At 34.0% G+C, this 16,506-nt stretch overlaps 1 protein-coding gene across 1 annotated transcript; it reads right to left on the reverse strand.

The window, feature by feature from the left end:
• Nucleotides 1-1,082: 1,082 nt before the first annotated feature.
• LOC144369377 (ADP-sugar pyrophosphatase) lies at nt 1,083-2,012 on the reverse strand. Its single transcript, XM_078029181.1, has one exon. The coding sequence runs from the start codon at nt 1,868-1,870 to the stop codon at nt 1,211-1,213; it is 660 nt and encodes a 219-aa protein (XP_077885307.1). The 5' UTR covers nt 1,871-2,012; the 3' UTR covers nt 1,083-1,210.
• Between the last annotated feature and the right edge of the window lie 14,494 nt (nt 2,013-16,506).

Here is a 16,506-nt window from a genome sequence, read left to right on the forward strand (position 1 = left end):
CTGATTCAATTTCCCTCATGAGCTTATATAACACAAACAGCTCTGCTTCAACTGGACGATTGCATGTACTTTTTTTTTTCTTTTGCAGTACTGGGGATTGAACGCAGGGACTAGAGCATGCCAGGCAAACACTCTACCACTGAGCATCATCTCAAGCCCTTTTCATTTTATTTTGAGACACAGTCTCCCCAAATTGCACTCTGGATGGCTTCAAACCTGCAATCCTTCAGCCTCAGTTGCATGAGTAGCTGAGAGTCCTGGTGAGCACCACCATACCCAGCATAGATATGCACTATTATACCAATCAATTGGAATGTCCTGCATGTTGTATTCTAATTAAAAACTAGGTAGGTACTATGCAAGGAAACAGGGCCTTTTTTTACATATGACAGTAGAATGCATTACAACTCATATTATACATATAGAGCACATTGTTGATATCTCTGGTTGTATACAAAATATACTCGCACCAATTCGTGTCTTCTTACATGTACTTTGGACAGTGATGTCCTCTTATTCCACCATCATTTCTAACCCCATGCCCCTTTCCTTATCTAGAGTTCATCTATGCTTCCCTTGTTCCCCCTTCCTACCCCACTATGAATCAGCCTCTTTATATCAGAGAGAACATTCAGCTTTGGTTTTTTTTGGGATTGGCTACCTCCACATAGCAATATTGTCTCCAACACCATTCATTTACCTGCAAATGCCTTGATTTTATTCCCTTTTATTGGTGAGTGATATTCCATTTTGTATATATATACCATATATTTTTATCCATTCATCTACTGAAGGGCATCTAGATTGGTTCCATAGTTTACCTATTGTGAATTGTGCTGCTATAAACAGTGATGTGGCTGTATCTCTGTAGTATGCTATTTTTAAGTCCTTTAGGTATAGACTGAGAAGAGGGATAGTTGGGTCAAATGGTGGTTTCATTCCCAGTTTTCCAAGGAATCTCCAAATTGCTTTCCATATTGGCTGCACCAATTTGTAGTCTCACCAGCAGAATATGAGTGTTCCTTTTTCCCCACATCCTCACCAACACTATTGTTGTTTGTATTCTTTTTTTTTTTTTTGCATTTTGTGCTGCTTTTATTTTATGAAAAAACTAATTTCAAATCTACATTAAACTAAGTTGAATACAAAGTCTTTGTGAAGAAGACCTAGTGGTCTCATTTACAAAAACAGGCCAGTGTCCTCTTTGGCCTTAAAATTTCAGGAAGGGCACTTCAAATGGCTTCGTGTTTGCATGTTTCAGCGCCAGAGCATATGAGTAGACTCTGGCATCCACTGTAAGATGTTCTTCAGCTACTAGAGCATCAAGTCTATTCAGCAGGTCGTTCTTTGGTAAAGAAATTACTTCCACAAATTCTCCATCCCCTGGCTTTGGCTTAGGTCTTACATTTTCTGCATCATCTCCATTGATGGTTACTGTCACGATGTGTGTGGTACAGTTTGACAAACCAGGATCCATACATACAACTGGAGAACATTCAGCAACGTCGCCCTTATAGCCAGTTTCTTCCTCCAGTTCCCGAAGAGCAGCAGCTTCTGGGCTTTCATTGTCATCTATGAGACCTGCTGGGAACTCCAGGCAGTAGCCGCCCATTGGTGGTCGGAACTGTTTAACCAGAACAATACATTCATAATGAAGAGTTCTCTGGAGCACTGGGATGACTGCTACACCATCAGCAGACTGTCCTTTCCTGGTTGTACGTTTCACTGTTTCCCAAGTTCTAGTTTTACCAGTAGGATCCATGTAAGTTGTTTTTTCAAGCTTGACCCATTTTCCTTCTGAAATTAACTCCTCTGAAATAATAGTCTGTTTGGTATTCCGAGAAGCATCTGTTGGTTCTTGGTTCTCCATTTTCAATCCAGCTAGTCCTCAGTGAGAAGTTCCTGGAATGAAGAGGAACCATTCCCCCTGTTAGCAGCTGCCTCAACCAATATACTCAAACATTTAACTGTGGCGTCCCCTGCTTCCTCCGTAGTCCAGGCTCTTCCATCGCAATCTCTGGTTTTCCTTCCGTGCTGGGACTCTAGCCCAGCCGCAGATTGGGAGACACGCGCGGCTCTGTTGTTTGTATTCTTGATGGCTGCCATTCTGACTGGAGTGAGATGAAATCTCAGAGTGGTTTTGATTTGCATTTCTCTAATTGCTAGTGATGATGAACATTTTTTCATATATTTGTTGATTGATTGTATATCATCTTCTGAGAAGTGTCTGTTCAGGTCCTTGGCCCATTTATTGATTGGGTTTTTTGCTTTTTTGATGCTTAGCTTTTTGAGTTCTTTATATATCCTAGAGATTAGTGCTCTATTTGTTGTGTGAGGGGTAAAAATTTGATCCCAAGCTGTAGGCTCTCTATTCATCTCACAGATTATTTCTTTTGCTGAGAAGAAACTTTTTTTTTATTCCATCCCATTTATTGATTCTTGATTTTAATTCTTGCTCCTCAGGAGTTTTATTAAAGAAGTTGGGGCTTAATCTGACATGATGGATATTAGGGCCTACTTTTTCTTCTACTAGATGTAGGGTCTCTGGTTTTATTACCAGGTCCTTGATCCATTTGAGTTAAGTTTTGTGCATGGTGAGAGATAGAAGTTTAATTTAATTTGTTGCATATGGATTTCCATTTTTCTCAGCACCATTTTTTGAAGAGGCTATCTTTTCTACAATGTATGCATCTTTGTTTAATATAAGATAATTGTAATTTTGTGGATTAGTCTCTGTGTCTTCTATTCTGTACCATTGGTATACCAGTCTGTTTTGGTGCCAAGACCATTATGTTTTTGTTACTATTCCTCTGTAGTATCGTTTAAGGCATGGTATAGTGTTGCTACCTGTTTTACTCTTCCTGCTAAGGATTGCTTTGGCTATTCTGTGTCTCTTATTTTCCAGATGAATTTGATGACTTCTTTTTCTATTTAAATGAGGAATGTTATTGGGATTTTGATTGGCAGTGCATTAAATGCATATAATGCTTTTGGTAGTATGTTCATTTGGATAATATTAATTCTGTGTATCCAAGAGCAAGGTAGATCTTTCCACCTACTAAGGTCTTCTTTGAATGTTAATGGTCTAAACTCACCAATCAAAAGACATAGATTGGCAGATTAGATAAAAACAACAACAACAACAACATGCTGCCTCCAAGAGACTCATAGGAAACGACATCCACAGACTGAAGGCAAAAGGTTGGGAAAAATCAAACCACTTACATGGACTGTGGAAGCAAGCAGGGGGTTCCATCCTCATATCAAATAAAGTAGACTTCAAGCTAAAGTTAATCAAAAGGCATAAATAAGGACACTACATACTGCTCAAGGGAACCATACACCAACAAGACTTAACAATGATAAATATATATGCCCCCCAAAATGGAGCATTTACAGTCATCAAAAAAACTCTTCTAAAGTTCTAGAGTCAAATAGACCACAAAACAATAATTTAGAGTGACTTTAACATACCTCTTTCACCACTGGATAGATCTTCTAAACAAAAGCTGAACAAAGAAACTATAGAACTTAATAACACAATCAATAACTTAGACCTAACTGACATACATAGAATATTTCTTCCTTCAACAAGTGAGTACACTTTCTTCACAGCAGAACATGGTTCCTTCTCTAAAATAGACTATATATTATGCCACAAAGCAAGTCTTAGCAAATATAAAAAAGTATAGATACTACCCTGCATTCTATCAGATCATAATGGAATGGAATTAGAAATCAATAATAAAATAAAAATAAAAGCTACTCCAACACCTGGAGACTAAATAATATGTTACTGAATGAACAATGAGATGCAGGAGACATCAAGGAGGAGATTAAAAAAAAATTAGAGGTGAATGAGAACACCAATACAACATGTTGAAATCTCTGGGACACTATGAAGGCACTTCTAAGAGGAAAGTTCATTGCATGGAGTTCATTCCTTAAAAGAAGAAAAAAATCAACAAATAAATGACTTAACATTACATTTCAAAGCCCTAGAAAAAGAAGAACAAATATATACCAAAAGCAGTAGAAGACAGGAAACAATTAAAATCAGAGCTGAAATCAATGAAATAGAAACAAAAAAAATGACAGACCAAAAAGTTGGTGTTTTGAAAAAATAAATAAAATTGACAGACTCTTAGCTAATGAAGAGAAGGAGAGAGAAAACTCAAATTACTAACATACGTGATGAAAAAGGAAATATCACAACAGACACAACAAAAATACAGAAGATAATTAGAAATTATTTTGAAAATTTGTACTCCAATAAAATAGAAAACATTGAAGGCTTTGAAAAATTTCTAGAATCATATTATTTGTCCAAATTGAATCAGGATATATATATATATATAATTTAAACAGATCAATTTCAAGTGACAAAATAGAAGATGCCATCAGAAATCTATCAACAAACAAAAGCCCAGTATCAGATGGATACACAGCCAAGTTCTATAAGAACTTTAAAGAAGAACTAATATATATACTCTTCAAATTATTTCATGAAATAGAAAAAGGGAGCACTTCCAAACTCATTCTATAAGGCCAATATCACCCTGATTCCAAAACCAGGCAAAGACACATCAAAAAAAGAAAACTTCAGACCAATATCTCTAATGAACACAGATGCAAAAATTCTCAATAAAATTCTGGCAAATCAAATACAAAGGCATATCAAAAAGATTGTGTACCAAGATCAAGTGGGATTTAGCCCAGGGATGCAGGGTTGGTTCAACATATAGAAATCAATAAATTTAATTCATCATATTAATAGACTTAAGATAAGAATCATATGATCATCTCAATAGATGCAGGAAAAGCATTTGACAAAATACAGCACCCCTTCATTTTCAAAACACTAGAAAAATCAGGGATAAGAGGAACATACCTCAACATCATAAAGGCTATCTACCCTAAGCCCCATGCCAACATCATTCTAAATGAAAAAAATTGAAGACATTCCCTCTAGAAACTGGAACAAAACAGGGATGCCCTCTTTTACCACTTGTATTTAGCATATTTCTTGAAACACTGGCCAGAGCAGTTAGACGAAAGAAATCAAAGAAATACACATAGGAAAAGAAGAACTCCAATTGGCACTATTTGCTGATGATGATTCTATACCTAGAAGACCCAAAAAGTTCCACCAGAAAACTTCTAGAACTAAGAAATGAATTCAGCAAAGTAGCAGGATATAAATCAACACCCCTAAATAAAAGGCATTTCTGTATATCAGTGACAAATCCTCAGAAAAGGAAACAAGGAAAACTTCCCCATTAACAATAGCCTTCAAATAAATAAATAAATAAATAAATAAATAAATAAATAAAATATTTGGGAAACAGGCTCTTAAAGGCATTTTGCTTGCACTTGTCAAGCTGTCATCACTAGAAAATAGCAGAGACTAGGAAAAAGCTAGTCTCTGTGTAAGACAGCTGGCCAGCAAATGATGGTCGGAGGGATGAGACCTGAGCTGCTTGAGAGCAATGTAGTTAAAGTGGATGGGGATATGCAGTCAACAACTGAATTTTTCAGGCATACTGGCACATTAGAAATCAGGCAATGTCTTCCACTTCTCTCCGGGGAGAGTGAGATACTCTGAAATATTCTCCAGGTAAAAATAAGCCTTATGAAAATGGATAAAAGAGGAAGGAGAAAAATGAAAACCAGAATGCTATCTGATTCCAAAACTGGAGTTGTTCCTGGTGCATATTCCAGGTAGAAAACAATGGATAGTAGGCCTGGATTTACCATCTACTTTCAATTAAAAAGCTAGAAATGTCCTCTGAGCTAGGGAGAGAGTAAAGCTGCAGCTCCAATGTAAAGCTGAGTCCATGTGGCCAGCACACCCAAAATGAAGAATTTGGGATAGTATCTCTTGCTGGGAGAAAGATTTCATTTTATTCTTATATTTTTACCATCAGGTGGCAATAATAGTATCCTCTAAGAATTATACCCATAAATCAATCCCCAAACAGGTCTTCAAAATGAAGTTATGCAATGTCTGATAAGTAAAGCAGAGGAAACAAAATCTAAAATAGCAATAATTTATTAATAGTCGGGAAAAATGAGAGAAATGAAGCAATGCTCTCTCAGAGGATTGAATCCTCAAATAAAAGTGAAAATATTCCTGTATGGTATTTGACTGCTAAGGAAATCGATACTGGAATTATAGATCAAAAAGTATGAAATAAAGTTGGGGCTATAGCACAGTGATAGAGTGCTTGACTAGTCAATATCACTTAGAAATATACAAATAAGAATTCTAAATATAATATTCACAGTAAAACATCCACATATTTTTAAAGAGCCAAACCAAAGTGATACTATGTTAAAATGCACCAATGCAATTAATTAAAAATTAATTTGAAATATCTATTAATGTAATTTAAATAATAGTATATTATAAATAAAAGACTTCTGATTCTTTTAATAACAACAGTAATAGGTCAATGTATTTTTAATATTTTAAAACATTTAGCAAACTAGTAATAGAAAGACACATTCTTTTTTTTTTTAATTGGAGACTGAACTCAGAAGTACTCAACGACTGAGCCACATACCCAGCCCTATTTTGTGTTTTATTTAGAGACAGGGTCTCTCTGAGTTGCTTAGCACTTCATCATTGCTGAGGCTGGCTTTGAACTTGTGATCCTGTCTCAGCCTCCAGAGCTGTTGGGATTACAGGTATGAGCAACTTTGCCTGGCCAAAAGATACATTCTTAACATGGATTTATCTATAAATACCTGCAGCAAACATTGAAATCAATGGCAAAATATTCAAAGCATTTTGTTTAAATCAAGGAACAAGAGAAGAATGTTATGTATTCATCAAGTAAAGTTAGTTCATAAAATACATATTATAAGTATTTGAATGTATACTTATTTTAATATCCTTGATTCTGATTATTCAGAGATTATTATTTTGTTATAAAAGGTTATATCAATTGCATAATATTGTATCTATGCACTTGAAATACACTGCTTTTCTTAAAGAGATGCTTGTGGGATTCATTCAAATTGATGTTACATTCCTCTGTGGTATTACACAGAAAAATATCAATGAGATACTTCAGACTCATTATTAGAATTAGCAAGAGAGACTAGTTATGGAGCTAATGGCCACAAGAACAATGATAAATAAAACGTGTAACTATATAACAGTAAATATCAGAAAATATTTTAAGATACATTTATAACAAAAAATATGAAATAACAAATTTAATACAAATAAAAACATGGAGAAAATTATATACAACATAAAAATTCTAAATGAACAGTTTACTTAGTGAAATGTAAATAGTTCTCTGTGTTTTCTCAGCGACACATCACTGATAGCCATGGTGATAATATTAAAATAATAATAATATAAAAAGTTTTCTCAACTAAAGCTTTGAACCACTTTTAGTTGAGTTTTGTGCAGGGTGAGAGATAGAGGCTTAATTTCATTTTGTTACAAATGGATTTCTAATTTTCCCAGCACCGCTTCTTGAGGAGGCTATCTTTTGTCCAATGCATGTTTTTGGCACCTTTGTTTAGTATAAGATAACCACATCTATGTAGGTTTGTCTCTGTATCTTCTATTCTGTACCATTTGTCTACATGTGTATTTTAGTGCCAATACCATGCTATTTTTGTTACTATTGCCCTGTAGTATAGTTTAAGGTTTGGACATCTCTAGCAATTAGAGAAATGCAAATTAAAACTACTCTAAGATTTCATCTCATTCCAGTCAGAATGGCAGTTATCAAGAATATAAGTAATAAAATGTGTTGGGGAGGATGTGGGGGAAAGTATATCCTCATATATTTCTGGTGAGACTAAAAAATGGTGCAACCACTTTGGAAAGAAGTATGAAGATTCCACCAAAAACATGGAATGAAACCACTATGTGATCCAGTTAGCCCACTCCTCTGTCTATACCCAAAGGACTTAAAATCAACATACTACAATGACACAGCCACATCAATGTTTATAGCAGCTCAATTCACAACACTACACTATGGAACCAACCTACTGCCCTTCAACAGATGAATGGAAAAAGAAAATATGATATATACATATAACGGAGTGTTACTCAGCCTTAAAGAATAGAATTATGGCATTGTAAATAAATGGATGAAGCTAGAGAATATCATGCTAAGTGAAATAAGCCAAGCCCATAAAGCCAAAGGCCAAATGAATGTTTTCTCTGATAAGCAGATGCTGATCCATAATGGGGGGCAGGTAGGGAAGAATGAGGAACTTTGGATTGGGCAAATAGAAGTGAGAGTAGAGTAGGAAAGATGGTGGAATGAGATGGACATTATTACCTTATATACATGTATGATTACATGGCCAATGTGTCTCTGCACCATGTACAGCCAGAGGAATGAGAAGTTGTGCTCCATTTGTGTATAAAATGTCAAATGCATTATTCTTTCATGTATAACTAATTAGAAGAAATTTTTAGAAAGAGGGAAAAAAGTTTTCTCCACTAAAGACCTACTAAAATATGAAAAGACAAGATATGAGTTAAAGGTAAAACATTAATGATGCATATGATTAACAATAGACCAATACAGAGAATATATAAACTGATCGTACAAATAAATGAATAAGCCAATAAAAAATTTAGGAAAAATATATGAATATGCATGTCACAGAAAAGGAAACACAAAAACATCAATGAACTATCAAGAGACTTTGACCCTCTTTAGTAATCCTGGCAAGGAAATAAAAAAGAACACACTGAAATACAATTGTCAACAAATAAAATTGTAATGAATATTAAAGGAGATCCATTAGATGGTGTATGAATATTGTTATAAACACTTTGAAGAGCAATGTGGTAATATTTGGTAAAGCTGAAGGTACACACATCATAATACCCAACAACTTCACAAAACATCTCATACATAAATATTATTTAGGTAATTTCATTAAAATATCAAAATATCCATTGTTAATCTGAAAAAAACCTATGTGTTCACCAAGGAAAACGTAGAAAAATAAATTTACATAATTTTACATTGAATCAGGATAATATATGTTATATACTACTATATATTATAGTATATATATATTGTATTATATAGTGTATGTATTTTATTGTGTGTGTTTCTGTGTAGCTATTTCAATCTATATAAGTCTAATAAACAGCTGAGAGACCAAAAATAACTGGTGTGTATGTTTGAGTGCATGTGTGCGTTATTAGGATATCACATTAAGGGTTTTCTACCTCTGAGCTACATTCTAGTTCTGTTTTTATTTTGAGACAGGCTCTCAATAAATAACTGAAGCCAGACTTGTGGTCCTCCTGCCTCAGCCTCCCAAGTCACTGGGACTATAGGTGTGTACCCACATGCCTGACAAAAATAACAAATTTTAAGATATGTCACTACTACTGTAGTGAACATTTTGTGTATGCCTTTTGGGATATATTGGCATGAATTCCTATTGGATCTATATGTAGAGGGAATTACTCTATTATGTAATTTTGGTACTTGCATTATTACACCAGAATCTAACAGTTTTTCAAATTGATACATTTATTTACATTCTCAATTTCAACATACAAGAATTCCAGTTGTTTCTTATCCTTTCTAACACTTCTTTTTCATCTTTGCAAATATAGCCAAACTTTTCATCTGAATTGTGATTACAACCACATATTTTCTGTTAAACTCAATATCACTATGGTCATGTAGTGATCTACAAATTTACCACATTTCTTTTCCCCTATCTTAAATCTTGAGAAACTCAACTATCTCCATCAATATCCTCTTCTCTGGTCAATACTCATCCATACCATTTTTTCCCATAGTAGTTTAATTCATGGGTACAAAAGACAATCTACACAGGGCATCCAAATAGCTCACTTATTCCCATTAAAGCTTCTTAATTCAACATTATTTTGTAACTTTCTGTGATGTTTCACAGACTCATTAACATAATTTTCTTTCTCAGTGAAGTTCTTGCTCTAGTGGAAGTTCCCAACAAAAGAAAAAAAAACTGTATCTCATGTATCATGTTATGTTTTTCATTCTTCATAATGCTTTATCTGTATGCAAAGTCCAGGTTTTACACATTTGGAAACTAATTTAATAAGTCAATCTATAAAATGTACTAGCTGTCTTGGAGCTCATGAAAATGAGTTAGCATTTAATGACTAATTTATATTCTGATGCACTGAAATATCTGGAAACTGCTTTACTAGAAGCTCCTATATTGTTGCAACTTACCCCTTTAGTTTTATCATTTATTTATTTTAAATATTTATTTAAATCAATAATAAAATGATGTTATATTGCATAGAGCCTTGAAAAACACACATAGCCTTTAAAAATAAGTCTTTGCACTCTCTTAAACTTTGATCCATGCTTTGGTTGTTATTGAAATAGTCTGAGTTTTAAAATGTGAATTAATTTTTAAAATGCCTTATGGGAAATACTAAAAGGAATCCTTTTGACACCTATAGAGAGTTTTTAATTCATATATCAAATATGTCAAGAAATAATAAAACAATTATTGATGAAAAAAAATAAAGTCAAGTCTTTTATTAACAGAGTTATTATCACATATAATCAGTGCACTGTATCTCTGGGTTCTGCATCCATAGGTTCACCCAACTGTGGATCTAAAATATTTTTTTAATTGTCTTTTTAAAATATTTTTTAGTTGTAGTTGGACACAATTCCTATATTTTACTTATTTATTTTTATGTGGTTCTGAGGATCAAACCCAGCATCTCTCACGTGCTAGGTGAGTGTTCTACCGCTGAGGCACAACCCCAGCCTTTAATTGTGTCTTTACTAGACATATAGAGAATATTTTTCTTGTCATTATTCTACAAACAATAGAGAATAACAATTATTTATATAGCATTTTCATTGTATTAGGTATTGTGAGTAATCTAGAAATCATTTAAAGTATACAAGATGGCTAGGTGCAGTGGTGCATGCCAGTAATTCCAAATACTGGAGAGGATGAGGCAGGAGGATCACCTGTTTGAAGCCAGCCTCAGTAATTCAGGAAGACTTTGTCTCCAAAATAAAATAAAATAAAATAAAATAAAGGAATGGAGATGTAAGTCATTGGTGGAGTACCCACCACTGAATTACAACCTTTGTTCAATCCTCAGTAACCCCCCAAATTAAAAATATCATATATATACACAATAAAATACTACTCAGCCATAATAAAGAATGACTTTATGATATTAACCAATAAATGAATAGATCTGGAGACTATCATGCAAAGTGAATAAACTAATCCCAGAAAACCAAAGGTTAAATGTTTTCTCTGATATGTAGAAGCTAACCCACAAGGGGTGGAGGTAGAGGGGAAGAACAGAAGTTCAAAGGATTACACAGAAAGCAATTAAGGGAATGGAGTGGGGATAGGAATAGGAAAGACATTGGAATGAGTCTGACTCGACTTTCCTGTGTACATCCATGTACCATAATGAATCTCCACATCAGGTACAACCAAAAGATTGGGATCCTAATTAAAATAAGATATATTCTATGTTTGTATAAACATGTCAAAATATACCCTACTGTCATGAAAAAAAATTTTTAAGTGGGAAATATAAATAAAATTAAAGCATACACGCCTGTAAGTTATATGCCGATATTACACGATTTTTAAAAAGTATTTGAGCATCTATCTATAGATTTGAGTGTCCATGATGGGGAAAGGACCTGGAACAATCCTCAACAGATATGGAGAGATGACTGAACTCACCGCTTAACCAAGCTGGGTTATGAACTGAGGTTTTAGTCCTAACTCCCAACATGACTATATTTGGAGATAACACTTGCAAGAAAGATTACTTAATGACATCATCATGGTAGGTCCCTGATGTGGTAGAATGAACTTCCTAATAAGAAGAGGAAGGGAGACCAGAGATCACTTTCTGTAGGCACACAAAGTAAAGGACTTGGGAGCGCATACAGATAGTGGCCATCTAAACTCCCTTTTCTCCACCATTATATCCTGTGTGTTTCATCTAGTGTTTGAAACTTGGTAAATAGTCAATGGAAGTATTTTTAGAAGAATAAATTAAATGAATAGTTTAATATGATTTGAAATCTGGAAGTAGCATACAAAATGAATGGGAAAAGAGAAGGAAAAAGCAGAATTAGATCTTTATAATGGTATTTTGATTGTGAGGGCATTAAGAATCTCTACAAGGGACACCTCGGTGGGAAGGGAAGGAAAGGATGTAAATAGATTATAAAAGCAGCCACCACACAGGATCTCCATGTGGCTTACACCTCACTGGGTACATTAACAAAATTGAGCTACTAGTTATTAGATATAGCGAACACATTAAAATCTTTATTTTATGTTGGCATTGTTCTTCAAATACCTTTTTTTTTTTTTAATTACTGCAACTTCTGTCTGAATTTCCCAAAGACTATCATTGAGAAGCTCAGAGTATGGGATTTTTTATTGGTAATTTGGATACAAATTTTTCAAAAAATTTACTATGGCTACAAAATCAGGTGCACATAAAGTTGAGATATAGCTCTAGTGTAAGTCATGTTAGTATTTCCCTGCCTTTCCCAAAGACTGGACCCACAAGGCACACATTTATGTATTTCAGTTTAGATTTGTAATTCCCAGACATGGTATGCTTTTTTGCAAAACAACTATAGTTATTTAAGTGAAGTAATATTTTTAGCTCTTAAGGTGTATTTTTCAAAGACAGGCACCTGCTGTAAAACTTAAGTACCTAATATGAGTTAAGAGAAATCATTTTCCTAATATCTAAGGGAGCCTGCACAGGGATTCATCATTATCATTATCACTAGGCAATGTTAGCACCAGAAAAGCTGGACATTATTCACTCTGAAAGCTTTGAGGGCACACTATACATCACTTTCTTTCTTTTTAATAGACTTTAATAGAGGAATCAGGAGTAAAGAGGACAAAAACTGCAATGATTTCCCATACAATCAAATTTTTTAACCACAAATATAATTTGTAAAACAGAATTTTTTCTCATATTGGAGAATTAAATATAAGTAGATCCTTTTACACTACATTATTTAGTGTGTTGTCAAGAATATTAGAATTTTTACAGTTGAAAGTTGCATGAACTGTGTTCTTTGATGGTAGAGATGAAGTTAAACATCTAAATACAACTTCCTCTCTGGTGTCCACATTTTATGACAGAGAAATATGGTTCTTTAAATTGCCCAATCTTAATCACGGTGGAGACTAATAGTTTATTTTGGAAATAAGCTCATTGTGAAAAGAAACATCTTTTTAAAGATTTATAATGATTTTGCTTATTTATATGTTTAAAAACAAACTCAAGGAACAAAACATGTAAACTACAGTTACCTATTGATTTGGGAATCCCGGTATTTTACAAATTCTTTTCTTATCCAAAATCAGGTATTGGGAAGGAAAGTTTGCAATATTTACTTCAATTCCATTTTATTCCCCTTTTTTTTTAGGTCAGTGTTTTTCAAATTTTCCCACATTTAAGATTCACCCAAAGCCAGGCGTAGTAACACATGCCTGTAATCCCAGCTACTCAGGAGGCTGTGGCAAGGGGATCATAAATTCAAGGCCATCCAGGGCAATTTAGTAAGACCCTATCTCAAAGTAAAACTTGAAAAAAAAAATAGTTAACTGTAACTCAATGGGAGAGCATTTGCTTAGCCTGTGTGAGGCCCTGGGTTCAATTCCCAGGTTTGAAAAAAAAAAATCAAATTAAATTTTAAAAAATTACCCAAGGATATTGTAATAATCCCAGTGTTCAAGCCACAACTCATGTGAATTAAATCAGAATCTCTGGAAAGAGGACATAAAAAATCACAAGTGTGTAAAGTTTCCCAGATGATTCTCATACACAGCCAAGAATGAGCCCCAAAGCTCTTGACTCTGAATTTCTTCATTCTCATAATGAAGTGTATTATATGAGAATATTCAAAGGTTGGTATAAAGGTAAAGGTCTAATTTCCATATTCAAATAAAGTGTCAAAAGCTCTGAACCTTTTATCTAAGATGTTCTGTGTCTTGCGTCCTTCATTTCCCTCTTCAAAGGCAAACTTCTTACTAGGAATTTTTCACTCTTAAGCACATGAGCAGGAGAAGGAACATGATTCACTTCAGTAGATAAAGATCTATCTGCTTCTCAGACCTCAATTGCACTTTTCAAGAATTGATTCTATCTAAACAAATGAATGAAATGATTAGCAACTAATGCTGGCTTGAGGCCTCAAAATCTAATTTAAAATGTATTTAAATTTAAACATTTCACAATTGAGATAAATGGTTGATGTCCACAACAGTTAAGAAAACTATGTGCCAAATATCAGATTGCTGAGAAATCTTCATTCTGTGAATATTAAATTCTGTATTAAGAGTTTAAATGAAAATGTAAGCCATCATAGGGGAAAATACTTGGATAAAAAATCAAATATGAGACCCTCTATTTTATATAACATTTAATTGTCTAGAAATATGTGTTCTAGTGAATTTCACAGCACAAATAATAATGTCTGCCTTGAATCCAGCATTTGCTATGTGCCTAGCCGTGTGCTCAGAGGCTACATTTTTATTAATATATCTAGTTTTGGGCTGGGGATATAGCTCAATTGGTAGAGTACTTGCTTTGTATGTGCAAGGCCCTGGGTTCAATTCCCAGCACCACACACACACACATACACACACACACCAAAAACACACACACACACACACACACACACACATCTAACACATCTACATGATAAAACATATTTAGAATATGACAATGGCCTTTTTGCTCAACATTTGCAATTATGGAGTTTGTTTCTCTTTTGTTTTTGTACTTTTTAAAATTCATGTAAAATTTAAAGTATTTTGAATACCTTTTTGAATGTACAGTTCTTTGTCTATTTTGAATGTACAGTTCTTTGAGTTGAATGCATAAAATTATGTACCAACAGGATATAAACTTTTGTTATTTTAACTATAAAAGGATCTTTCTTTATTATGAACATTAAAAAGAAGTGTTGCAGTTTTTAACTAAGTCACAATAAAAAAGAAATGTGAGACAAAACTCAATGATTGAGAAAATTGGATAAAATTGTCTTATTTTGGAAACTGACCAGAGAAAGATGTCAAGATGTCATCACTTATATGTTATTTGTATATGACTTCTGTGAGACATCGGTTCCCTTAAACAACAAACCTTCAGGGAAGGGAATATTAATATGATTAATATAAACAAAGAACATGGGATGTGCAAGTGATATATTAAAGATAAGTATTTAGTAGTCAATCTTGCAAAAGTAGATTTATATACAACTAGAAATATTTCAAGTTCTTTATTTAAAAGGCTCTGGGTCTATATTTTAACATATGATGTTGAGCTCAATATCATATTCTAGTGTTTCCCAGGCACAGTGCTAGAAAGCCCTTTCAGGAAAGCATTTCGTAAAACAGAAAAAGTTCCTGCCCTAAATATGATTATACTCTACAAGAAAGAGACAAAACATCATTACAAAGAAGTGTGCTAATAGTATGAAGCATTATTGGTGACTGCAACAGAGTGGCTCTCTCAAAACTTTACTAACATTCTTTTTCCAATCATTGAGATGTGCTTTGCTCTTCAGAGAAAAATCGAATCACTTGTCACTTAAAAGCTTCTTTTCTGATATACTTTTGCTTTAGTTTTATACATTTTCTCCATAAATCATAGTATCATATGTGGATATGCTAATGCTTATGAGAAGACAATTTCCATTGCAGCCAATGTTACTTGCAAGCTCTTTGAAATTGTACTACTAATGTGCTTTTCAGTGTTGAAGGTATACAATCTTTGGTGTGGGTTTTATAGAATAGGTATGAAACTTTAGCTATGAAGAAAATAAGACCTTTGAATGAATACAAAACCCATATTAAAATGCACTAAACCCCTTTGCTTTTTTCACTAATATATGCTCTCCCAGTAGCAGAGCATCCACAAATCTATTAATTTGATTTCTGCCCACTGCTACATTTGCCAAATGGAATTGGAGTTCATTTTCTGATGGGGGTATCATCCTTTCTGACAAATAATATGATTCAACCTTCCCAGCCTCATTGTATTACTTTTAATTTGCCAGTCAGGGAACTTTGTTTAAATTTACTTTTTTCCATACGAATCTTGCTATACTCTCTCATAGTCATTTAAAAATGTAGCTGGTGATCTTGACAGTTCTCATTTTAAAGAGTAGAGTCTCTTTGTCCTCCGGTTAAATGTGGCCTGGATTTAGTAACTTGCTTTTAACAAATAGAATAATGTGTCATGAAAGATAAAAAGTGTCATGAATGATGGCATATCATTTCTAAAATTAGGTCCAAATAGAATAGCTGCTTCCTTCTCCTCCTCCCCCCCACCCCCCACCCAAGCCCCTGTCTGTCTGTTTGAGCTTGCTTATTTTAAAGGAAGCCCATTCCATGTCATGGAAGCCCTCGACTTCCTGCGGACAGGTTCATGTGGAGAGAAACTGAGATCATCCATTAATAGTAGGTCTTTTT

The sequence above is a fragment of the Ictidomys tridecemlineatus genome, chromosome 12 (genome assembly GCF_052094955.1).
Source record: "Ictidomys tridecemlineatus isolate mIctTri1 chromosome 12, mIctTri1.hap1, whole genome shotgun sequence".
NCBI lineage: Eukaryota > Metazoa > Chordata > Mammalia > Rodentia > Sciuridae > Ictidomys > Ictidomys tridecemlineatus.